The sequence below is a fragment of the Prunus mume genome, linkage group LG2, assembly GCF_029339155.1.
Source record: "Prunus mume cultivar Tortuosa linkage group LG2, ASM2933915v1, whole genome shotgun sequence".
Classification (NCBI taxonomy): Eukaryota; Viridiplantae; Streptophyta; class Magnoliopsida; order Rosales; family Rosaceae; genus Prunus; species Prunus mume.
The window spans coordinates 29,704,333-29,729,537 of record NC_142699.1 but is presented as its reverse complement, the minus strand read 5'-3'; the positions used below and the strand labels follow the sequence as shown (position 1 = coordinate 29,729,537).

General features: G+C 35.8%; 2 protein-coding genes across 3 annotated transcripts; one reads left to right on the top strand and one right to left on the bottom strand.

Annotated features, from left to right (window-relative positions):
• Positions 1-4,679: 4,679 nt before the first annotated feature.
• On the bottom strand, positions 4,680-10,374 carry LOC103323762 (Leucine-rich repeat receptor-like protein kinase family protein). 2 transcript variants are annotated; one of them, XM_089046450.1, is made up of 3 exons: positions 9,741-10,374; positions 6,275-9,235; positions 4,680-5,416 (listed from the first exon to the last, which is right to left on the bottom strand). In XM_089046450.1, exons 2-3 carry the CDS (start codon positions 9,210-9,212, stop codon positions 4,965-4,967), a joined length of 3,390 nt encoding a protein of 1,129 aa, XP_088902576.1. In that variant the 5' UTR covers positions 9,213-9,235; positions 9,741-10,374; the 3' UTR covers positions 4,680-4,964. The 2 variants fall into 2 exon arrangements, with proteins under 2 accessions (XP_088902576.1, XP_008223994.2); XM_008225772.3 differs by having other exon boundaries at positions 6,275-9,222.
• Positions 10,375-19,189: 8,815 nt separating this feature from the next.
• LOC103323764 (protein PAM71-homolog, chloroplastic) lies at positions 19,190-25,029 on the top strand. Its single transcript, XM_008225773.3, has 10 exons — positions 19,190-19,583; positions 20,307-20,460; positions 20,630-20,813; positions 21,320-21,367; positions 22,436-22,532; positions 23,703-23,866; positions 24,090-24,155; positions 24,252-24,302; positions 24,400-24,504; positions 24,602-25,029. The coding sequence occupies exons 1-10, from the start codon at positions 19,463-19,465 to the stop codon at positions 24,665-24,667; spliced, it is 1,056 nt and encodes a 351-aa protein (XP_008223995.2). The 5' UTR covers positions 19,190-19,462; the 3' UTR covers positions 24,668-25,029.
• The last annotated feature ends 176 nt before the right edge of the window (positions 25,030-25,205 follow it).

Genomic DNA, 25,205 nt, shown 5'->3' with positions numbered 1-25,205 from the left:
TATTTTATATGAGTATTTTTTATTTTTGAAAATTTTGGGGTAGGCAGCAGCGTACCTTGCCCTTGGCGTAGCACCGCCCCTGCGACCAGGCATTTGGGGAACCTCAAGTCACCATTGCAGCAGTTCACAATATACAAACAAAGGAGAGAGACAAAAAGAAATGTAGCAGTTGTTTGTGGGACCCTACACATGCCACTTTGTCATATGAATAATACCAGTTGAACAATACTGTCAATGAATATGGACCACATTGGTTTAAAATTGAAGAGTTCATGCATCACAATTGTTTTTAACCCTATTAATCTATAATTGGTATAATATATCATGTATAGAAATGGTATAATATCATAAATGGATAATAGTAATTACCTCGGTATATAAGTGGCAACCACACACAAAGCCTAGCCATCCTCAAATTCACTTGGCGAAAAGAAAGCAAAACCTATCCAAAGTTTAAACAGTCATCATGGCTTTGTTCACTAGGAATGTAGGATTGCTAGCGCTGCTTGTGTTTGTTTGGTCCTTAACCATGTGTGATGCAGGAGTTCTTCCAAATGTAGGAGCTTTTCCAAATGTGACACATGTGAACATTACTAATGATTTGGGCGGAGACTTGACGCTCACTATTCACTGTAAATCCGCAGACGATGATCTTGGTGCCCATGTCCTCCCCCCTCTCATCTCCTATGAATTTGTATTTCGACCCAACATGTGGTGGACGACACAATACTTTTGCTCGGTGGAGTGGCCGGGTGCATCTCACTATATTGACATATACATACAGAAAAGAGATCAAGATAGGTGTGACATTTGTATGTGGGTTATAGTACCCTATGGCGGATGCCTGTTCAACTACAAGACCAGGCTATACGACATTTGCTATCCATGGAACCCACCTAGTTATTAGTTATCTACCGTCTACATCAATAATATGAACTTGTTCCACAGATCTCTTCATTTAGAATAATTAACAGTTCCATTGTTTCGAATACTATGATCATTAATCTCTCTCTCTCCTTCTTTTTTTTTTTTTTTTTATATACATAACAAGGCTATTTTTGTCTCCAAATATAAGCATTTTATATTCAAAAAGTCATGCTTTTCATTTTTCCCAAACGAAGAGGCCTCAAATTAAATTCTTACTCCATGGATGGAATGAAAATGAATTAGAAATATGTATAATACATGTGATAATTGAAAGGGAGGGCACGACGACACTATCTAATGTAGCTTTCCATTTTGCTTTTGGCATGTTCAGTCCTTTAATGGTATAATCCTAACAACTTCCTTTTTATCCAAAAAATACTCGGGACACGTTTTTAAATAAAATAAAATAAAGGCCTCTTAAATAGTGTCGTTTAAACCAGCCATATTGTATTGTAATTTTTTTATAAAAAGACGATAGAATTCTATTAAATTCATAAGAAAAAGGAGTATAAAAGATATAGATAGTAAAGGGAGTCATCCCAATAGCAATATGGCAGACATGAGTAAAAACTTCCCTAATGACATGAGCCAACCGAAAAGCTGAAACAATCTGGAGAATCACTCTCGATAATAACTTTTCTATAACCCCTTTTTACCATCATATTTCTCTTGAATCTAGTCCAATGACATCAAAGACAAAACTTGCCAATAATCGGTATGACTCTCCTAAAGAGACTAAGAACACCCATCCAACTCAACTAATTAGTTTCTGGCACTATGAGAGAAAAAAATACACAAAATACTCATAGAATTTTTGGACTTTATTGACCGAAAAAAGACAAAGATTAAAAATCTAAAACACACCGACTAAAAGGAAGAACAAATGCCACTAATCTTCCTCCGGAACATGACATAGAAAGCGCCACATATTCACTCCATGTCCCCAACGCGCCAAAATTGGCGGACCTGTGCAAGTGCAAGGAGGTGCACCTGCACCTCCGGTCACCGGAAAACTCCATAGAAGCTGCTGAAGTTGCACCTCTGCTCATGCACGGAAGTTGTTCAATGTGCTCATGCACATTGCAGACAACTCATCAATAGGAGTGTCAATTGAAGACTCGTTTTTTTGTTTCCGCAACTAAAAATTCTTCAGTTTGTTTTGCTTCTAGAGATGCCAATACAATGGCACATAGTCTTGCATATTTCGCTATTTCATCAATTGACATGTTCTCATGGGATAAGGACCCTCCTGCTTTCATCAAGAACTTGTTGGTTGGGGAGGATATCGGTTTCAGATTTATTGAAATAAATACATCGTTTCCACTAAAAATTATAAAGAATTTGCATAAATTAATAATTAAATTGTATTTTAGAAATAATGGTGGGTGGAAAGATAGGATTGTGGTTTTTCAAATTTACACGATGGGTGGAAAGATAAGATGGGTGGGAAAATAGGACAGATGGGTGAAATAGCAGCACTCTATGCTAATTAGGTGAAATTGTATTCTCCTTAAATTTATTATTAATTACATTAAATATTTAGATCCAACAAAAAATATATATTGAATATGTTTTAATTTAATATAGAAATTACAAAATTTATGCCACACTTGGTTGTTTTTTCTTTCCAATGGGATCGAATTCTGGGACCAACCTTTTGAATTCGAATGGCATTCATACATGGAAATTGGAAAAAATAATCTGCATCTTTATTACCAGGTACACTGAACAATCATCAATTAGGAAATGAGTTACTCATTCTAGGTTGGATGAACCAGAAACAAATGATTATGAATTGCATGTCGCCTTGGACACTCACTATAAAATAGAGAGAAAAATAACCTTTTCTCCCCCCGAGCAAAATGAGTCCATCTTTCACTGCAACATGTGTTCTTCCGCTGATGCTGCTGCTACTAGTTGTTCATATGACAACAGTAGTTGAGTCGTCTAACCCACCTAAAAAGATAACGGTTCGGATCACCAACACTTTGGAAGACAACCTGGACCTCACAGTTCATTGTAAATCCAAGGACGACGATCTCGGCGAGCACCTGCTGCATCCGGGGGAGACATATGAATTTCGTTTTGGCCGAAACTTTTTTCAGACGAGCACACTATTCTTCTGCGGATTTCGATGGCCTGGGGATCCCAAACTTCACTATTTTGATATCTACTCTCAAAAAAGGGATGAATGTAGCAAATGCTTTTGGACGGTTAAAAAAGTTGGCCCGTGTTTGTATGGTCAGTGCTTTCTGTGGCATGACTCATAAATCAATTCTTGAGCTAGTATCCCTACTTCAGTAAGATTTTATATTGAACAACTCAACCATCATGACACCTTGTAATTCTGGTTCATCATGAATATTAAATAATAATTTCATCTCTTCAATAATCAATTCTTGAGGGGATTTTCTTTTTTATCCTTTTTTTCTTTTCTTTTTTAGAAAAAGCGATAATAATTATTGACGACAATTAATTTTTTTATGTAGCTGAGGCGGCTGAGGTTTCTTTCCTTAGGGTTTTCTTCTTGGAGAGCGTTTAGGGTGTTTTTATGTAACAGTTCTACTAATTACTTGATCATTATAATGGAATGTTAAATTCTCAGAGGTGGTGGGATGCCAAAAGAATGTACCCACCATCTCTTCAAATTCACCTTTCACTGAAATAGTCTAGGATGCAAATTATGAATTTATATAAGGTTAAACTCAACCATATGTACACATCTCGAAATTTTTCCCACGTTAAAAAAAATGAGTCGATATTTGTCAAGTGTTCTTCCTCTGATTCTGCTTATGCTAGTAGCTCTCATAATATCCGTTGAGGCTGGTCTCCTTCCTAAAAAAAGAACTGTCCGAATCACCAACGCCTTGGGAGTCTACGGAGACCTCGTTGTTAATTGTAAATCCAAGGACGATGATCTTGGCGATCGCGTACTTCATCCTGGGGAGAGCTTTGAGTTTCGTTTTAGGCAAAATATTTTTGGAACCACACTGTTCTTTTGCAGCTTTAGATGGTCAAGAGAGTTTCATTACTACGATGTCTACAGAGCAGATAGAGATGGATGTAGCAAATGTTATTGGACTGTTTATTTTCTTGGCATTTGTTTTCATGATCAGAATTGTTATCCATGGCCGGTCCAGTCGGGCAAGTTCATCAACCCCTAGGCCATTCCAGGCTATGAATGTGCAAGAATGCTGATTTTATCCAGTACATTGATTTTGAATTTAAAGTTTGATGCTTTGCAATTGGTAATGTAATTGTTTTGTATACAATCCCTTTAAACCTTGCGTTACATCAAACCCTATGATAATAAACTGCAAACAAATACCATGGTCTAGCTCATTCACGTGACTGCACTATATCTAGCAAGTTGTAGTTTATAGGCCACAACTAAATGCGGGATGGATTTCAATTAATATAACGTTACTTCTCTTCACTTTATTGTAGAATGTACTTAATGAATATGCGTATACCAAGTGGAAGTTTTGGATCAGTCCGATTCGGCTCGAGTTCGAATTTTTGGATTCAAACTTGAAGGCAACGCCAAGTTGATTGGGTTTGTGAAAATTTTGGATTGGGGAAATACTGATCACTTCAGGGCAGGCCTTGTGCCCCATTGAAGCCCAAGCCTACTTTTTCTTATTTTTAAATTTATGAAGAAAAAAAAATCAAATTACAAAACGTGACCACAAAATCTGTAGTTTTGAATTGATGACAAAAGTTAAATTCAGGCTTCTTTGTTATTCAATGGATTAAGATTTAAAAGTGAACATAATGCCATTTAAAATGCACATAGCATAACTGTACTCTGATTTTTACTATACTGTATACACTGTATAGTAAGAAAAGAAACAAACTTTGAGAGCAACTTTAAATACCCTCATAAATTAGAAAGGAAAATTCCAGTATTCATATTTCTAGTTGGATGGAAAAATGTACAAGCTATTACCATTTCCTTGTTGCAAATAATTCGAGGAAGAATCAGCACCCAAAAAAATCATCTGAGTTACTAAAATCTAGGGATGTGTCGTATACTTTCATCGAGTATCATCTTTCGAAGGAGGATGTCGGGTGTTGTCTTTCAAAGGAAGATCTTCATCATCCTTCGGAAGATCTGTATCAACTTTCAAAGGAAGATCATAAGTTGGAGATGGAATAAAGTCCCCTTCTTGCTCATTAGACTCAGTAAGCATCAGCACAACTTCTCGAATTGAAGGACGGTCGAAAGGCGTCGTGCTTGTGCATATCAAAGCAATTTTTAAGACAGTAAGCATGTGATCAACAATACTTCTGTCCTGAAGATTTAACCGACTATCAAGTATCCCAGATGTCAATGAATGGTCTTGAACATAATGCCTCACCCACGTGACAAGATCACCTCCTTGATCTAGTGACTGTACAGGAGTTCTTCCAGTTAGCAACTCCAATAGAACAACGCCGTAGCTATAGATATCGCATTTTTCTGTAACCTTCATGGTGTACGCATACTCTGCCATGAAGAAGAGTAACATTATCAACCATTCAATAAAAAAATTGACTCTGAAAATGATAAACAGGAATGAACTAAGCAACTGCAGAGAGAGAAAGGGAAGAGTAAACAAATGAAAATCCAAAAAGTACAAATTTAACAAGTCAGCCACAGCCAGCCATTGGGGCAAGCACCTCGTAGATAAGTTAACATATATCCATTTATTTATGAGAAGTTATCATGTTTCTCAGTACATGGATAAAAAACACATAAATCAATATGCACACATCAAGCCAATCCACAAATGAGTTTCCTAGGGGACACATAAGGCTCCTCCCTTATCTTTTAATTCTTTTCTAGGTGTTGTTTTGTCTTTAGTTTTTAAATTTTTGTAGACAGCTTCTGAACTTTGGTGATGGCCCCTTGGCACCTTTCAAAAGAGACTAGGAAAAGAATAAAATATCCTAACCAGATTATTTCTGCTGCTTACGTTCTTATTCAAGGGTTCCAACGACAAAATGAGGGATTAAGAAAGAGGTTTCCAAATAACAAAGAATTTAAAATTTAATGCTTGAACTTTCAATTTCCCTCTTCTTACATATCCTCAACAACCAAGTTGTAGCTGTAACACTATCTATCAACATGGAGGAAATTTGATTTCTATTTTTACTTTACAATATGTAAGAAAAGATGTCCCAACATTAAAAGAATCGCCAAAATAAATCATCAGGGAAAAGAGGGGGGGAATATGGGTCTTAGAGAAACTAGAAATTAGTACTTTCAGCCTTAAAGAATACTTGTTCTTCAGCAGTATTCTCGGAGTAAATGGCAATTCAGTAACTATTTAAGTAAATAATGAAGAACAAATGGGAAGCTTACCAGGAGCAATATATCCATATGATCCTGCAACTGCTGACATTGATTTTGAATAAGGCATATCAATCACTTTTGCCAAACCAAAATCACCTACATGGGCTTCGAATTTCTCATCTAGCAAAATGTTATTGGACTTTATATCACGGTGGACAATCCTGGGTTTGCAGTCATGATGTAAATAAGAAAGACCTTCAGCAGCTCCAAGGGCAATCATAAAACGAGTTGGCCAGTCCAAGCTACAAGAGGCACCATGAAGCAATTCACCCAAGCTACCCTTTGCCATGTACTCATAAAGAAGAAGATTGGAACCCTGGTGATAACAGAATCCATATAACTTCACAATATTTCGATGCCTTATATTTCCTAAAGTCGAAATCTCAGCCTGGAAACTGTTTTCAATGTTGTTGCCCTCCCGGTTCGATGATAGCTTCTTAACAGCAACTGTCTGTCCAGTTTTCATTACTGCCTTGTAAACGGTTCCACAAGCTCCCCTTCCAATAACATAGCTTTCATGAAAGTTATTTGTCGCCTCAACTAGATCTTGGAATGTGAATCCCTCCTTTGGAGGCAAGTACATATCCATATCAGGAGATAGAGTATCTTTATCTTGCAAGGAAGGAACTGTCTGACCTGGACGTCTCATGAAATATAAGATAATAGCAATGAGAATAAGAGAAACACCTCCCACAGCACCTGCAATTACTGTAACAATTTTACCGCGTCGAGTACCCCCACTTTCCAGAGATGGAACAGAATGAAGAGACGGATTTACACTGCAACCAACGAGAGGTCCACCACAAAGACCTTTGTTCCCGATAAAGCTGCTAATTGCCATGTTCTGAAACAGTGGGATGGGAGGTAAAGGTCCAGTAAGGTCATTGTATGAGAAGTTGCAGCCCATTAAGCTCGACAGATTCTCAAATGAGCTGGGAATGTCACCAGTCAAATGATTGTTATTGAGTAGCAGGAATTCAAGTAAATTAAGATTTCCAAGCGTTGGTGGTATTCTCCCAGTGAAATTATTAAAACTGAGATTCATTGCAATCTGCAAGCTTGAAAGTGAACCCAATTCTGGTGGTATTTCACCAGAAAACAAGTTGCCACCCATCTGCAACTCTGTCAAATGGGAGAGGTTTCCTAGTGCTGCTGGTATGTTTCCAATGAAATTATTTTCTGAAAGCCTGAGAAGCTCTAATTGCAAAAGGGTTCCCAGCTCATTTGGCAAAGCGTCTACAAATCGATTCCGACTGAGATCAAGTCGTTGAAGCATCTTGCAGTTAACAATTTCAGGCGGAATCCGCCCGGTGAGCAAATTGGATGATATGTTGAAAGTCACCAATTGAGACAGATATCCTATTTCCTTTGGCAACTCAGATGTAAAGTAATTGTCTGAAATATGAAGCCTTTGCAACTTTTGGCAGTTCCTAATCTCTGGAGGAATTGGACCAGTGAATTTGTTCTGGTCCAACTCAATTGCAGAAAGGTTTGGCAAATTGCATAACTCCGAAGGAAAGCTCCCAGTTAGCCTGTTTCCAACTAGACGAAGTTGCACTAATGATTTACAGTTCAAGACTCCAGGTGGAATATTTCCATTAAGATCATTAGCCTCTAGGTTCAACAAAATTAGATTGGAATGTCGACAGAGATATGGAGGTATTCTTCCTGTCAGAAAGTTATCGGAAAAATCAACTACCCAAAGTCCACTGTGAAGTCCAAGCCACCGAGGTATGCTACCGCTTAGAGAATTGTTAAACAGCTGTAACTGGTACAGTTCAGTCAAATATTGAAACCCATCCGGAATAGGACCTTTGAGGTAATTCATTGAAAGATCAAGCTTTGTCAAGTTCCTCAAGCTACTCAGTTCATTTGGAATCACACCTGTTAGCTGGTTCTGGAAAAGGTACAGTAAGCTTAGACCTCTTATCTTACTTAACTCTGTTGGGATCTCACCTATCAAATAGTTCTCCGAGAAATCAATCTCAGTTGCAAAAGAAAGATTTCCAATTTCCCGTGGAATGGTTCCATTCAAGCCATTCCTGTAGATGTACAATTTCTTCAATGACTTCAGTTTCCCAAGTTCTGGAGGTATAGGCCCCACAAGATTGTTCTGATACAAAGCAATAGTCTCAAGGCTAGTGCAATTTCCAAGCTCCTTTGGTATAGGCCCAGATACCTGGTTACCCCACAGGATCATATCTGTCATGCTCTGAAGCATCCCAATCGCCTTAGGCAATTCCCCCCCTATAGCATTTTGGGCAAGACCAAGCAGTTTCAAGCTCTGACATCCACCAATTTCGGCTGGCATGCTACCAGAAATAGCATTCTGCCCAGCTCTAAAAGTTACCAGATTCTTGAGATTTCCAAAAGATGGGGGTATTGAACCAGTAATATTGTTGGTGTATGCCACAAAATCAACCAGTGAAGACAAGTTCCCAAGCTCCTCTGGAAGAGAACCATTGATTTTGTTATTACAAATATTCAAACTTCTTAAATTTGACAGCTTACCCACCTCCACAGGTATTTGGCCTGTAAACTGGTTATCGTTCAGATAAAGTTGTTCCAAACTCGAACAGTTTCCAATCTCCTTGGGTATGCCTCCCAAGAAATCATTGTGTGAAAGATCAAGAAAAGTTAGATGAACCAAACCACCAATGCTAGGGCTGAGGACTCCTGACAGATTCAGGAAACTTAAATTAAGACCTTTGACCACTGGAGCATAACCAGAAGAGCAATTTACACCTATCCAACCACATGGTGTTTGATCAGAGGAGTTCCAATTTCCCAAAAAATAAAACTCATCCTGAATACTTTTCTTTAGCTCTAAAAGGTACAGCCCCTCGGTATTCAGCCCCTCTGAAGTAGAAGCAAGTAGAGTCAAAGCAAGTAAAATTCCTGCAAACTCCACTTCCAAAGCCCTCCTCAACTCGGATTTTTTGGACATTTTAGTAACCCTGAAACAAACAACTACAACATAATCAGATATTTTAACACCTGCAAATGCACAACTCTTCAGATGCAATGCGGTAAAACTAAATCAAGTAAAATACAATCAGATTTTTTCACCACAAAAGAATTTGATAATTCAGAAACTGCCTTTAAAGAAGCCAGTTTTACAGTACAAAATCCACGTATATCAAGAGTTTAAGGAACCAACCATTTGAAAGAACAAAACTCGGTATTTAGATAACTCAGCGACCCATATAGATAACATAGAGAGCCTAAAAATCAAATTCAGACACCAAAAAGGAAAGAAATGACACAATCATTTGGGACAACCCAATAACACAAAAGTCAAAACTAATGAATTTAGCAAACCTATGAACTGTTTCCAACAAGAACTCAAACTGAATGATTCAAATTAACCAGTGTAAGAGAAAACAGTGACAAATCAGTCAAGAAGAACAACCCAAAACACCAAAACTGAAAAATAAATTAACCAATAACAACAAAGGTAGTAGCTTTAGCATACCTCTCAAAGTCTATGATAATCACTCATCAAAAAAGTGATAATGCAAGCAGCAAGTCCACCTCTTGGCACTGACTCCCTGAAATGACAAGCTGAAAACCATGGAATTATGAACCAACAGACAAAAGTGAGGCAAACCCAGTTCGCCTTTTCCACAAATGGTGGGGATCTCCGGTCTACAGGCCAAGATTTGTGCACAAATATCTCAAAGCCCACCCCTTTATTGCGGCTTTTGCACCAAGAAACTCAGAGCTCAAAGTGCATAGAATCATATAAAAGATCTCGTTGAGAATATTTTATTCCAGAAATATCAATACCCTTTCAAACTATGAAAAGCAACACACACAGAGGTAAAGCCAAGTCCTTCAGTTGAAGCTCACGGCTCAGAGTCGGGAATGGAATGATGGGCATGAATGATCTTTTGGAAGAGAAGGGACCAGAGCTCTTGGGTTGAAGCTTCAATGGCCGACAAAGCATGCCTTCATATTTTTCTCATCTTTTCTATCTCTTTCGCTGTGTGTGTGCTGCTGAGTCTCTCTATCTAGAGAAGAAGATGGTTGTGGGGACTCGGTTTTCCTCTTTTTTAGTGCTTCGGAAAGGGAGGGGAGGGGAACTGTGAACTTTTAGGCAACTAAAAAAGTTTGAATTTCTTTTTTATCTTTTTCTGAAGAAAGCTTTAGGATTTTCTTAGATTGAGTTGGTAGGTAGCTTCTTTACACTAAAACAAATTCGTTTTGTATCACATCTATCGGTATTAATCAAGTTATTTTTTAATACAAATTTAACTCCATCTTTATCAGTTACTAGATTATGTAATTTCTTATTTAATTGTAACTCTTGCATATATTCAGTAAGAGTTGTTAATTATATATAGAGTGCTACTATTTTCACTCACCTGTCATATTTCTTCGCTCATCTTATTTTCTCACCCATCATGTAAATTTGAAAAAAAACACAATCATATCTTTCCACCCATCGTTATTCCTAAAATACCCTTTAATTATTAATTCAAAACAAATTCTCTCAAAATCCCAACTTATATCCGTTTTACTTCCTGGCTCGTATTAAGGGAAACCCTTTCTTTCCTCCAAGCCGATTGTGGTTCTTTCAAGAGTTCGTCCTCCTTTCTCATCCTGGAGGAGGTGACGCATGGGCTTTGTGATGAGAGGGGTTGTGTGCAGTAGAAGAGGGGATTTGGGTATTTATTTATTTTTAGGTTTTCTTTAATTTCTTATTTATTTATTTTAATACATATGTAGTTGAAGAACATGAAGTTAAAGCATGGGTTCGAATGCTTATGGTCCCCAGGCTCCTATCATGTTGATCTCCCTCAATCAAATAATACCAATCGCTTGTGGTTTGAAGCAAATAGACGAAAATTAAACAACTTCATGACATAGAATTTTATGAAATCTTAAAAGGACAATAGGAGCCTTTGAAGGGAAAATTAATTTTGCCCACATTTGTTTCGTAGAGAAAATGATAATACCTTTGAGAGAAATCAGATTTATAATGGAAAAATAGAAAAACTTTGGGAAAGCTTTTAGAAAACAAAGAGATGGCTAGATGAGGAAGAAGAAGTTATGTGCAATATGCGGGTCAAGAATTTAAGTTAATAAAAGGCTCTATGTATTGTGAGATTAATCCAATGGCTGGTATAAAATGGTTGCCCACACTTAGGTGAGGGAGATTGGTTTTGTCCCTTAGTCCTTAGAAGTCATTTTATAAATGGGTAAATTTGTCTTTAAAATTTTGAAGATAAGGTGGGTGAGAAAATAGAACAGAGGGGTGGAAATAGCAGATATATATATATATATATATATATATATATTTTGGAAGACATGCACAAAAAAAAAAAAAAAACCACTATAAGAGTGTACCACGAATAACATTGAACAATTGATAATTATATTTGAAAATAGTCATCATGCACTTTCCTTTTATTTTTATTTTCTTTAAACACGTTTTTATAAGAGAGATGTTATTCAAAATTAGTTAAATTAAATGAAATTTTAAAATGTATGATGACTATTTTTAAGAGCCTATGCGCATATAAAAATAAATAATGTCTTTTATTTTAATAACTATCAATGACCAGCGGGGTTTAGTTCAATAGTCTTAAGTTCGAATCTTCATGACACTTTAATAGTGTGTGTGAAACCTCCATCATTTTGTAGTTTAGAATATCACTTGTATTAAAATATATATATATATATATAAATAACTATGAATAACCATGTAGATTTGACAGGACTCTAAAAAATTATACATGAATTTGTTGTATGTCAGTTTTTTGTTTCTTTTAAAATTTTTCTAGTTCTAATTTTGTTTGACCGGTATTTTTTCTTTTTCTTTGAAATGAGCAATACTATTTTTTGTCAACGGAGTATTAATTTTCAACCATCGATTATCTACTTAAAAAAAATACATCAACTAATGTTTTGGTGCATTACCAAAAAAGTTAAATAACGGATTATGCCAAAACCAGATTAATACAAAAACAAATAAATGAATAAAATGAGCATCATAATCCAAGGTAGGCAAAGTTAAATACACATGGTCCACAAATCTAAAGGATACGGACGTAGGAAAATTGGAAAATTGGGTGAGATAGATCCCTAGCCTGCCCAACCACTAGGCAATGGCTTTATGTCCATATCATCAACCAGTCCATATTTGTGGGTTATGAGTCTGATGCTAATCATGGAATGTTGAAAGGTGAATATCAGAGGGTCCCGTATGAAAATTCAAGAACATCACAATTTGACAGAGACAAAAAGAAAGAAAGAAAGGTCTATACAGATAGAAAGATGTTGATAACTATTGGAGCACAAGCAAAAGGGTAAGGCTCTTTGCTGGCCATATCCCTTTGACTTGGACAATGTTGAGGGTTGGCTCACCTCCACTAAAAACTCCATCAGTTTCACCATTTAGGTGAAAAAATCGACTCTTTTTCAATATTAAGGTAGGAGAAAACGAATTTATGACCTCGAGTGCCAGAGAAAATAGACATATTTGATCGTTAGCATATTATGTAATCCACAAAACCTAAAAAGGCAACAAACAAAATAATTTATGTGAGTATTGTGGCTTAAATGTTCTCACATTCTCGAAGGTCTTTGTTCAAAACTATGTCACTTCAGTTGGTTAATTTCCAATTCACATTCTGAATTTTGTGCAAACCATACTTATCATTTCCTTTATTATTTTCAATAAAGCAAGCATGTCCTTCCCTCCACCATCCTTATCAGTTATAACTGTCAGGTTTTAATCTATAAATATTTAGACATGCCTGAAAAGGAGTGCGAATGAGGCCATAGCCGATAATTAAGCATCTGATGCAGTGGAGCACTGTACAACAACAAAAATGCATGTAAAAAAATTAAAAAACTGTTGCTGAACTGAAACTTCAGTTTCGTCTAAAGATGTTTGTCTTCATTTAGTTAGAAGAGGTTTTAAGTTATGTTTGAATGGATGACGAAGACGATATATATTCGTGATGAGTTTGATGTATAGTTAATAGTGTTGTAATTTTATTGTGAGTGTATTAGCCCGTTATAAAAGTATATTATAATTATCTTATGTCGCAAATAAAAAATAAACAGGAGCCTTGCTTGATTTTTATACAATAGTTAATTTTGTGTAAACAATAATTTAGCATCGGATTATTTGCTTAATTGATTGGTTTTTCTATTTTTCAAACGTTCCGGTCCCAGCAGCAACTATTTTATTTGGTCAAGTCCTTTTTATCAGTTTTTTCTTTTCAAATGCGCACATGCCTTATCTATAGTTTATTATGTCAGTGATGACTCTCATCTTTGCTAACAATGATACCTTGCTTTACACCTTTTCCATTGCAAACTATTTTCAATTCCAATTGAAACCTTGCCCACCACTAAATAAGCTGCAACCAACATGATTTTTAACATGGCAAAAAGGAAAAAGAACCATTTAATTTCACACATGAGAAAACAAGATCGGGTTTTGATTTGATTGGAAGCAGTGCTTGCTTTATGGGTTTCAGTGCCATCTCTAAATTTGATTAGGATTAGGAAGGAAAGAAGAGTTTCTTTTAATTGTTTAATTAGCATTGCCCCTTAAGTTAGGAGGCTCATCTGCCGAGCTTGACTCCACCGCCAACTTTTTTTTTTTAATAGAAATTTTGGAATTGCATCACAATTCAATTTAAAAAGTCATTAGTTCAAAAAATCTCTAACATACACATCTTAACTAAGAGTGCAACTTCAAATGTTATTTATTTATTTTTGTGAATAGAGGTTCTATTCATTTTTATTTCTTTGTGTCTAATTTAATAATCTATTTAGCAGATATAGGGTTTTATACAAAATGCATCAATGTTATTAGGAGTAGAGTCATTCATTATATGAGACTTTCTATTTTATTAAGTTTATGATATGATACTTTTTGTATTCTTTAACACCACGAGCAGTTGAACCTATATAGCACATCAACTTGCCGTTCCAACTTGTGGTTGAGGCCCTCGTTTTGTGGTCTTCTTGACAGTTTCCCCACTATTTCTATGAATAGGGAAATATTATTTTTCCAAAGTATGTTTTGTGGTCTTCTTGGCGATTTCTCCATTGTTCTTGTGTTAACCATTTTGTTGCATTTAATCTGTATTTGTTATATGCTAAACTTGTTAAAAATTAGTTCATAGGGCTATGAACTAACGTGGTTATATGATTTAATGTATACTTTTATTTCTAGAATATATATATATATATAAATTGTAAGTTAAAAAATATCATTAGATTTAAAGCTAAAATTTTTAGCTAACCCACCCTTTGAAAAATTTCTAATTCTACCCTTGTTTCAACACATATATGATAAAATTTGCACGAAAACTTACGAGTTTGGGTTGGGATTTATTGAATAGGATTGATAACGAGTGGAATTGAGAGTCACCTGAGCTATGATATCTTGTTGTTTTTTGTCAACCCACGGATCACCCGTTTCAACCATTAAAAATAAAATTATTTCAATTTTAATTGTCTTCACTGCTAAAACGGATCATCTTGGATAACTTAATAATTTTACGGATTATGTTTTGGATTTTTCACTCTTTAAGAAAGTTTCGTCACCCTCGTGGAGATGTTTTCTTTTTCAATTGCATAAAAGAAGAGGATCCAAATATTTCTTGTTTTATTTCTTTCATCAAAGTGGGGGGAAAGAGAATTGATGAGTGGAAAGTTATATCATATATTATAGTATTATACACATGAATAAAAAATAATAAGAGCAGCTAGATGATGTCATGTGTGATGTATCTGGCACTGGTAACTATAGTTAAATTATCTAGTGCTGTTTATTTTAACTTGTTATTGAGTTAGTTTAAGGGCTATGATTCTTGCACCTTGAAGAAAAATCTTACTTATACTAGGGAACTCCGGAGCTATTATGAGTCAATCACTTATTGTTATAGGTGTTTTAATTTTTCATGTCAATGCAACTTTCTGACATGACAATGCATGATAGGCTTGAGATAGCGTCATGATGGCATCCCCGTTACATGTAAATTCTTCTTCGTACGAAAAGGGGAATCAAACTTAGGCCCTCGAGTGCAGAGATAAAAACTCTAAACTACTTGAAGCGCCTTACCACATATGTCACTTTTAATATCACTTCTAACACCAAATTTATTTTGTTGGAGCAATTTTAAAAGAAAAACATGAAAGCCAAACAAAATATAAAAGCTCTCTTTGGTTTTTTGTTAACAGGTGATGTGAGAGATTGCTCCCCATAGTTCTTTTTGCACTTGAAATCCCTTTCTGTGTCATCAAGATCCTAGCAAATCGGGAGGTCTTCCTCTTCAAATCTTCCTCCGTGAAAACTGTGATTCATTTGGAAAAAAATGTGCAAACATCTTTGTCAAAATTGGGGTTTTGCTGGTTAGAAAAAAAGGCGAGATCGATGCACGTTGTGGAGAAGTAGTTTGTTTCATCATCACTTTAGAAAAAAGTGTGGTCGCATGCATTATTGCAAAATTTGAAACCTTTTCCATTGATATGGAAAATTTTCTGCGAACATACCATAAGGTAATGTGATGGTTGCTTTACACATTCTTGACCTTATATATTGTGTGGTGTGGAAGCCACTAAGATACGATATTCATTACACAATTTAGAACTTGCAATATTGGTGCATATAAACGGCGTCAGTCTGTTGATTCAGATACAATAGGCAGATTAATCCAAAGGGACTCAAAATCGATTCAATCGTTGAACTTTGTACAAGTGAGTTATGCCAATTAATCAAAGCAGTGTGCGTACTCCTTTGCACTAAGTTCGATTTCTCGCTCTCTTCATACGTTAGAATAGTTTAGAATCGTTTTATCTGTTAAAAAAAAAAGGAATTTAATGGACATCAATCTCTATGGCAAGGCTTAAAATATAGGTGGAAGTTTGAAACCCAAGCTCATCCCCCAATAACATACACGATGTCGTGCTGCTCATGCAATTGGCCATACTGGGAGCCACGACCTCGTGACACCAGCTTATAGATCTTGTGGTAGTAATTAAGGTACCTGCGTAAGGAAGTAGGTCTGGATTTATTGCCTCCTCTTATATAACGTGTCCAGAAATATTTGCTTATTATTTTTCTCTAACAATTTTTCCAATTTATTATATACATATTTCTTTGGTTTTGAAAGCAATATATATTAAATATGCACTCATGATTATACAGATCATACAAAGGCCGGTTTGACTTTGTTCCTAAAAACTGTTTTTGGTGTTATTTTAGTCTGGAAACGCTTATTATATTCTCTTTACCAATTTTATGGACTACGACAGAACTAAATAGGGTTATCTGTACTCATTCTCAAAAACTAATTAAGTAAATTAAATGAGAGAAAAAAGAATTAGTAGACTATAAGTACATGTACAATATAGAAACAATGTAAGATCAAATGATCGAGAAATTATAAAATACTACTGACTACGTGGTACATCTGGTACATACATTATAACATGTGTGGACTACAGGTTTATTTCCCTCCTCTTTAGAGAATAGTATCAATAAATATTCACTTATATTATAATACATGTACAAAATGAACCACGTGACCATTCCGTATTTCTATAGACACTAAGAAAAAATTGATTCTCAAAATAGATGGATCTATTTTCTATGGGGTTTTCTTTACTCTCTTGTCCTTGTTTTCCCCCCCAACTTTTATGATAAGTTGTTCTTTATTCTAAGGCATGAGCCTTACAAAAATTCACGTACCAACTAAATATATGCATCTATAACTTTGTAGCATTAACCCCTCACAATTTTAGAATTCCACGTTCTTCACCTGGGGGTTTCAACTAGTGCCTCATACAATGCGTCACGCCATCAATTACTTTACTTTCCTTTTCTTGCTTCCTTTTTTTTCTCTTTCTCTTTTGGTCTTTCTCCTATATGATGAGTTACAGTTCAGGTCAGGAGCCTTTTACATATGCTAATTTTTCAAATTCTTGAAATAGTTACTTGAAGGAAACCACAGTTCTTATTTACTTGTTGCAAGAGATTCGAACGATTTACGGTTCGAAGGATTCGGATGTTTTCATCCCAACATGTCTTTACCAACAGCTTCTACTGATATTCATCACTTTGATAAGAGAGAAAATTATCTTGTGATGATCAACTTTTAAGTAAGATAACCCAACAATCTTTCAAAGCACTCAAATTATTGCCCTCATTTGCTACAGGAAATAAACTGTGGATTTGTATGTCTTTATGCATGCATAGTAGGAATTATTAGTGATGGTAAAAAATCACAACTCACACGTTTTTCTGAATATATAATACGATACATTCAAAAAATATGAGTAAAATAGTCATTTGTCAAGGACTGTAATGAGATTGGGCGGTGGAGGCTGGCCCCTCCATCAGATAGAATGCATGTATTTAATGTATAATTTCAAATCTATGTGAAGATATTGACAAAAATATCCAATGTCATCATCATGATGATGAGGTCGATTTGTTGATTACCTTGCGGGATGCAAATTTGTAAGATTGATGAACTTGGCAGAATTATTAAACCTAGAGGAGACCACACCTCACAAGTACGGTTCAAAGAATTGATTGTGCAAGTTAATTTACCATGCAAAAAATCTTGCAATAGTCCTCAAAACATGATTTGGTGTCTGTAGCATTACTCGAATTATAACGAAAACCGAGCATACTAATAATATAACACAAAAAACTTTAATTTATAGATCCAACAAGGGAAAATTTGACATTGAAATATCCCCACATTTGCTTTTTGGGAGACTTGTTTCCAATCTTATGTTTGTCTGACTAATTCTCTAACATGGATGAAGGAAAGTGGAATGAATATAACAATTAAAATTGAGCCACCTTGCCCCTTCTAATTGTCCAAAGATTCCGTCTACTAGAATGTTAACCAGCCAAAATGGCCATAAGTCTGGAACTGTTTTTTTTTTTTTCCTTCACTCTTAAACAAGTCATCTCCAATGAAAATAATAAATTATAGAAAGGAAAATAAAATCCTAAGTTAGGCAGGCTCTATATAGCTTTTCAAGATAGTGTGATATTGGAGAGGAAGGAATCGAACCTAGGACCTTGAGTGTAGAAGTAAATGTCCTTAACTACTTGAGTTACAAACCCTTACGACTCAATATAGCTTGTTACGAGAACTCGTAACTATATAGTAAATCAGCACAAACTGCACACATGCACCTGTACAATTTATTCAATGGTAGCATCTTCATCAAGCGCCGGTCCTTTTGTAAATTGTTGGTTTTGCGTTACATGAAGGGAAGGGTCCAACTCCCCAACCTATCCACACTCTCTCCAAAATGTGGGAGTGACAGCCATAAATCAACAGAGTTTTTTCCTTTCTTCAATTTTGGGCCATCCTATCTGAACTTCATTGATAAGAACTTAAATTGCACAAAAGTTTAGTCCAAACTCAAAAATCTACACCGGCCCAACACAACAAACCAAAAACACACATACAATGACTGTGACAAAACACCCAAACACAAGGCCTTACTTCACAACAAAAAGAGAACCAACCAGAAGGCCCCAATAAAGGCAAAAAACGGCCGTGACGTGAAGAATCATATCTAGAGGGAGAGTGTGTAAACAACATGCCAAAACAGCTCCTTGCCTCTTTAGAAATTGTTGAAAAAGAACAAAAAAGTTTGTAATATGAGTTTGTTCCATCAAAATCAAGTTGTTCCCGTTTGAAATTAACCCTCCTTATTTATAGTTCTTTGTTTTTTTTCTTATAATTGAGAGCTAGCAAATCTTGTCAAGCATTACATGGGTGTTTTAAATAATTGTGAACCATTGATATATGTGAGTTTTCTAATTAATTAATAGTTCACAGTCATTCAAACGCGTTTTGATGATTGCTAGCATAATCCAAATTTTCTTTGCTTCAATTTGTAGCCTACGGCCCTCCGTACACATAGCCATCCATCGTCGTTCGGTGGGCACGTTACCAAGCTTCCATTTTATCTCTCCCATAATACACGTGGCAGCCTAGAAAATCCCCACCCTCGGAACTATCTTGAAAGCTTTAAAAACAGAGCTTGCTCAACTGGGCAACGGCTTCTTAGCTCAATCCCAAGTTCTGCTTTGCGAAAACTCAAAACCCAACATACAAAAGAGGAAAAAAAAAAGTAGTCGTCTTTTGGGTGGAGATGAAAAAACTGTAAAAAGAAAAGTCTTACAGGAAAGAAAGAATGCAGGGATTGGGGCTTCCTCATACACCATTCATTCCAGGAAAGAAGCTTCCTTTGTCAGCTTTGGTGGACACTCTACCAAGCTGTCCCACTGTTTCTAGAAAGCCCATCTCACCCTCGTGTAAGTTCTCATCCAATTATTTCTCTCTGAAACACTTCTATTTTTCAAGTTGGAATCTTTACCGTCTATCTGGAATTCAAAGAGGGACTTCTTGCATATTGGTTAGTCTTTGGATTTACATTTGTTTTATGACTTCCTATACAATTTGAGTGCTGGAAGATTTTTAGTGGAAGTTGAGCTATCATGTTTTTGATAATTTAGACTCAGTTACCCAATAAGACACCAATTACAAGATTCATTGGCTATCTGGGTTGACCTTGTAGATTGATTCTTGTGAAAATTGTGCCATTTGGGTTGGGAGAATCATAGTAAATCTAACCATTTTATGTATAGTTAAGTGTGTAAGAATTCGGTTTAGGAGGCTGGTTGCTTCAGTTAGTGGTGGTAGTGGACATAAATTGTTTCAGTTCAGATGGCAGGTGCATATGATTGTTTGCAAGTTGCCGTTTTTTCATGAATTGCTTCAGTTAGTTGATTCGGATGCATACGGCATACCCAATAATAATGCATTGTATATTTACTTCTTGTGATTAGTTACAAATGTTTGAAGTAATACATTATTGACTTTTCTTGAACAAATCACTCTGTCTAGTTTCAAAGGTGCTAATTCTTGTAATACTTGTGAAGGCCATACTGTTTGCCTTTCTTCTTTGATCTGTGAGGTCATATATTTTGTGTGTTTATAGCATGTTCTGAGTAATACACTGCCTAACTTATTTATAGTAAGATATAGAGAGATATCAAGGCCCACGGGCGGCAAAATACGAGTTCAAGCATCTAACGTTAGTATTGGATCTGGAGGCTATGATGGCAGGGAGGAAAACAAGAATGAGAAAATGGTTCCCAATGATGCACCCACTGACAGTTCATCTGAAATGTGAGCTTTATTGAATTGATTTGATTTCCTGTTGAATTGATGATATAGTAGTGTGTGTGGTTGTGTATTATATATCATCTGACTTGATTCCTTTGAATTGTTGCATATTAAACTGCTATCAGTCCATAATGAGCTACCTGAACCATACTCATATTTCATGATTTGGCAGTGAGAAGCGTCAAATTCAAATCCCTTATCCTCTATCTGTGGGTCTTGTGCTACTTGGGTGTGCCTTAGTTTTTTCTCTGATTGCCTTTGTGAAAGGAGGACCTTCAACACTTTTAGCAGCAATTGCAAAATCAGGCTTCACAGCTGCATTTTCTTTAATATTTGTTTCTGAAATTGGTGACAAGGTAACTCAACTTTTTTAGCTGTTTTCTATTTTATTTTCATGTTCATGTCAATTGGTGACAAAGATGTTGGGAATTTTACATGTAAAAGATGCGTCTGCATTTCCAAGATATAATCCTAAGTAGAGCAGAATAGTGACCTTAAGTAATGTGGTATGGCACAAAAGATTCGTGTAGCTAAACCTAGAGAGATGACAATTTTTGGTAAAGTTGAGTACTGGGGTTAAGAAAATAATAGTTTCTATTTTGTTATTATGAAGATTTCACTTTTAGAAAATTTTAATTATCCTTTAGATCTAACTACCTGTTGACTGTCATTAACATTTGATTATTGAATTGGCTGAGATTGGATATACTATCATCATGAATTAAGGAATTTAATCTATTGAACCTGAAAACTATGTCATAAAGCTAGTTTCCAAGACGTGAAACTCTCCGTAATTTTTCTAGTATGTGTTATACTAGAGTTGAAAGTTGGACCTAAGTTATACTTTCTGTTTATTGACTAGACATTCTTCATTGCTGCACTCCTGGCCATGCAATATGACAAAGCACTGGTATGATTTTTTCTAACTTCTCTAAATTTTGACTATACTAAGGTTGATTATGTTCTTTCTTCAGTTATTTCGCCGATCTGTGTGGGCACACATATATACATGTATATTTTTTGTTGGATGAGTGTTTATACCTAGTAACTGACAAATTTATACTTATATATGGATAAACCCTTGATTTCTATTATGGAAAAGGAAACAAACTGTGGTTTCTCCTTGCAACAGAAAATATATTGTTTTCTGCTTTTCTTCCCTTAATGTGCAACAGAGGGGAAAACTGTAATTGGATATAAAGCAGGACATAATTAAAACCTAAAGGCAGCTGAACCCTTATTGGAAGAGTTATCTTTAGTAAACCATTTGAAGATATGGAATTACTCTTGAATTAAGAAACAATATACTGATTAGTTTGTTTTTGTAGATTCCTAATTACGAATTGAAGTTCCTCAGTCCTGAATTTCAAAAAATTCATGGAGGAATGCTTTGTTGCCCCCTTATTTTTTTGTTTTTTTGGATGAGATAAGGGGGATAAAACCCCAAAAGGAAACAACAACTAACAATGCTTTGTTGTCCTTAGTTTGTTCTAGTCGAGCTAATTGTTATTTTTCTCTCTATAGTGTTTATACATAGCTTAGGATCTCAAAAAGCCTGAACTGTTCTGAAGTAATTTAAGTACCAACCCCAATACATATATTACAAAAGAGACAACAGCCTGTAATTTGATAAAACTAGTGAGATGAAATTAATTCCAAGAACCTCTTACGTTGATGACCAAAATGGTTCAAGCATAATGTTACCCTCCCTATAATCTAGATATTTAGGAGACAAAAAAAAACTTGAAAACTTAATGCAAAATCCTTTCTTAATACATGAGTTTAGAGTGCCATTGGTGAACTAAATCTGTGTTTAGGATCTTCACGCTCCCTTAATACAAAACAATGGAAATGTCATTCTGAGAACAACTGAGTTAAATGGTGTTGATGAAATTGAAAATGCTATTTCGGACAGCCATATTAAAACAGATTCAGTATTAATTGACGAATACTTGGGTTACTTGCTTTAATTTAACAGGTTCTGTTGGGGTCAACTGGTGCTCTTTCACTTATGACAATCCTGTCTGTCATTATTGGGCGAATATTTAACTCGGTGCCTGCTCAATTCCAGACAAGTAAGTTGTAATTCTTGGCATTTCTCATCTTGAACATATATTCAGAAAACAGGTTAGCGAATATTAATGTGCTGCTATCCGGCAGATCAGTTAGATAATAGTAAATAGTCTTCCAATGCTAATCAGCTTGCCTGTCAACTAAGCTTTTTATAAAGAAAAAGGGTTAGTCTCCCTCCTCTCTCCCCCTCTCCCCCCAAAATCCAAAAGTCCCTAATCAATGTCATTAACGACTTTTATCATCTTGATGATTCTTTTGAAATACAATACTAGCTGGTTTTTTTTTCCCATGCCACATGCAACCTGTCGTGTTCTCTATTCACGCATCTTAGTTGGTTATGTCTACTAGATAGTGCCTAAATTGAAGTTAAACAAAGAAACATCATGTTCTTGGATATGTTAGCCTTGACTCAATTTTAATTTACTCCGAGATGGTCTTGATTTCGACCACCCCAACCTCTTGGGGCCTCCCGTAGTGGGATTCGTCCCAGTATTTATTGGTGTGTGTCGGACAGGACTGCATGTGCTCAAATGCTCTGTAATACTCTAACATATACTTCTCGTGGTTCTCTCTTATTCAAAATCATCAATTTCAACAGAAATGAAGCATGTAACACATGATGATGAGTACTACAATTTCATGAAAATGGGTTGTAAGGAAACCAAATGGACATCATATTCTTCATCATTGCTCTCTATCAATGCTAATTCTCAACCAAAAATCTACCAGAAAATCACCGAATCAGAGAAACCCAAGTTCCAAATTACCTGTGCATGGTGCATCGAAGCCAATGTTAAACCATCATGGATGCCTGTAGATTTTGTATGAAGAATTTGAATTTTGAGATAAAATTCTCGTGTCTTTTGATGTATGGCTTTATTTGTAAATTGATTAATGAGGATTATGCAATTTTATGGATTTGTATGTGCTTAGATATCATTGTATGAGATTGGATGATCAGTCGCAAGTTTCTATTCTAAACTCCTTTCATAGTTGGCTGTTTTCAGTGAATGTCAATAATTTGAACAGTAAATACTTGTGCTTGATATTTTAATGATGTCACAAACTTATATCAATTTTGAGATGCATTTTTTAATGGCCTGATGAAATTATGTAAAACCATATTTGACATTAAATCTCATCCTTTTGTTGTTCTGTTGCCATATCAACAGCCTTGCCAATTGGAGAATATGCAGCTGTAACTCTTCTACTATTCTTCGGTCTCAAATCAATAAAAGATGCGTGGGACCTTCCATCCAATGTTGCTAAGAGCGGTGATAAGAGCAGTCCTGAGCTTGATGAATATGTTGAAGCTGAGGAGTTTGTGAAAGAGAAGGTAGTCTAGTAGTTCACAAGGTTATAATACTCAGGCTTTGTGCATATACAAACTTCTGCCTTTTGCAATTTTTTATTGCAGGGGCACAATTCAAATTTTTGTTTTTCTCAATGATTTGGCTGTGTGTTGGCGCATGCGCGTCTGTGTCCATGTGTGGTATATTTTCCCAAATCCATTTAGAAGATTCTGTTCTGAGCCATTCTTATCATTTAAACTTTCTCAGGTGTCAAAGAGGCTCTCTAATCCCCTTGAAATTGTCTGGAAATCATTCACCCTTATATTTGTCGCCGTAAGCATGTTGCCTAATTTGCAGAATCATTTTACATGCGTATTACTATGGCCTGAAGGACAGATGTCAACTTTACTATATTGTTTTTGCTTCTAGGAATGGGGAGATCGCTCAATGCTTGCCACGATTGCTCTTGGTGCTGCACAGGTGCAACCATGTTTAGTTTAAGACACAGCATATCTTTCCTTCCATGTTTTACTATATTTTGGTGATGGTTTTTGTCTAAAAGAATTCCTGAATACAGTCTCCATGGGGTGTAGCAAGTGGAGCCATTGCTGGGCATGTACTTGCAACATCTATTGCTGTTCTAGGAGGTGCATTTCTTGCCAACTACATTTCAGAAAAACTGGTAAGATCCATAACCTTCCCTTGATATTATTAATATTAGAAACTTGTAGCTTGATGTTATAATATTACAACATTAAACTCACGGTATCTTCAATCAGGTTGGCTATGTGGGCGGTGGTTTGTTTCTAGTTTTTGCAGTAGCCACATTTTTTGGATTTTTCTAAAATTCTTGCAAGCCCAAGAGAGGGAGAGGGAGAGATAGATTTGAGTGCAATAATGAGAAAACATGCTGCTCATGGAGACGGCGGATGAATTGTTATTGTAGAGATAGAGAAGACCTGAGGATGTGCTAGAACTTATTCATATTGCACAGGTTTGTAGTGAAGTGTGTCAAAAATTCAACAAAGGGCCGAGGCAGATGTTTCACCGTCTCCATATTGGCTTCCCTAGATCCCTTGTACTATGATGTTCCTCCAATTCCAGGGAACGCCATTGTTAGAAAAGGAATGACAATAAATATGGTCTTAATGTATCGTGGGCACTTGTATTTGCAGCTGTTGTCCCAATGTTAGTGGTGTTAATGTTATGGATGCTAGCAGTGTCACATTGTGCTTAAAGAATTACAAAAAGAAAAACCCTAATGATCCAGCCATCCAAGGCTCCCCTTGCCCTTTGCTTTTCAAAAATCAGTTTTATTTCATAACCTTAATTGTCAACGTTATAAACAAATTTAGCTTTAAGGAGCTAGGCTTTCAATAGTAA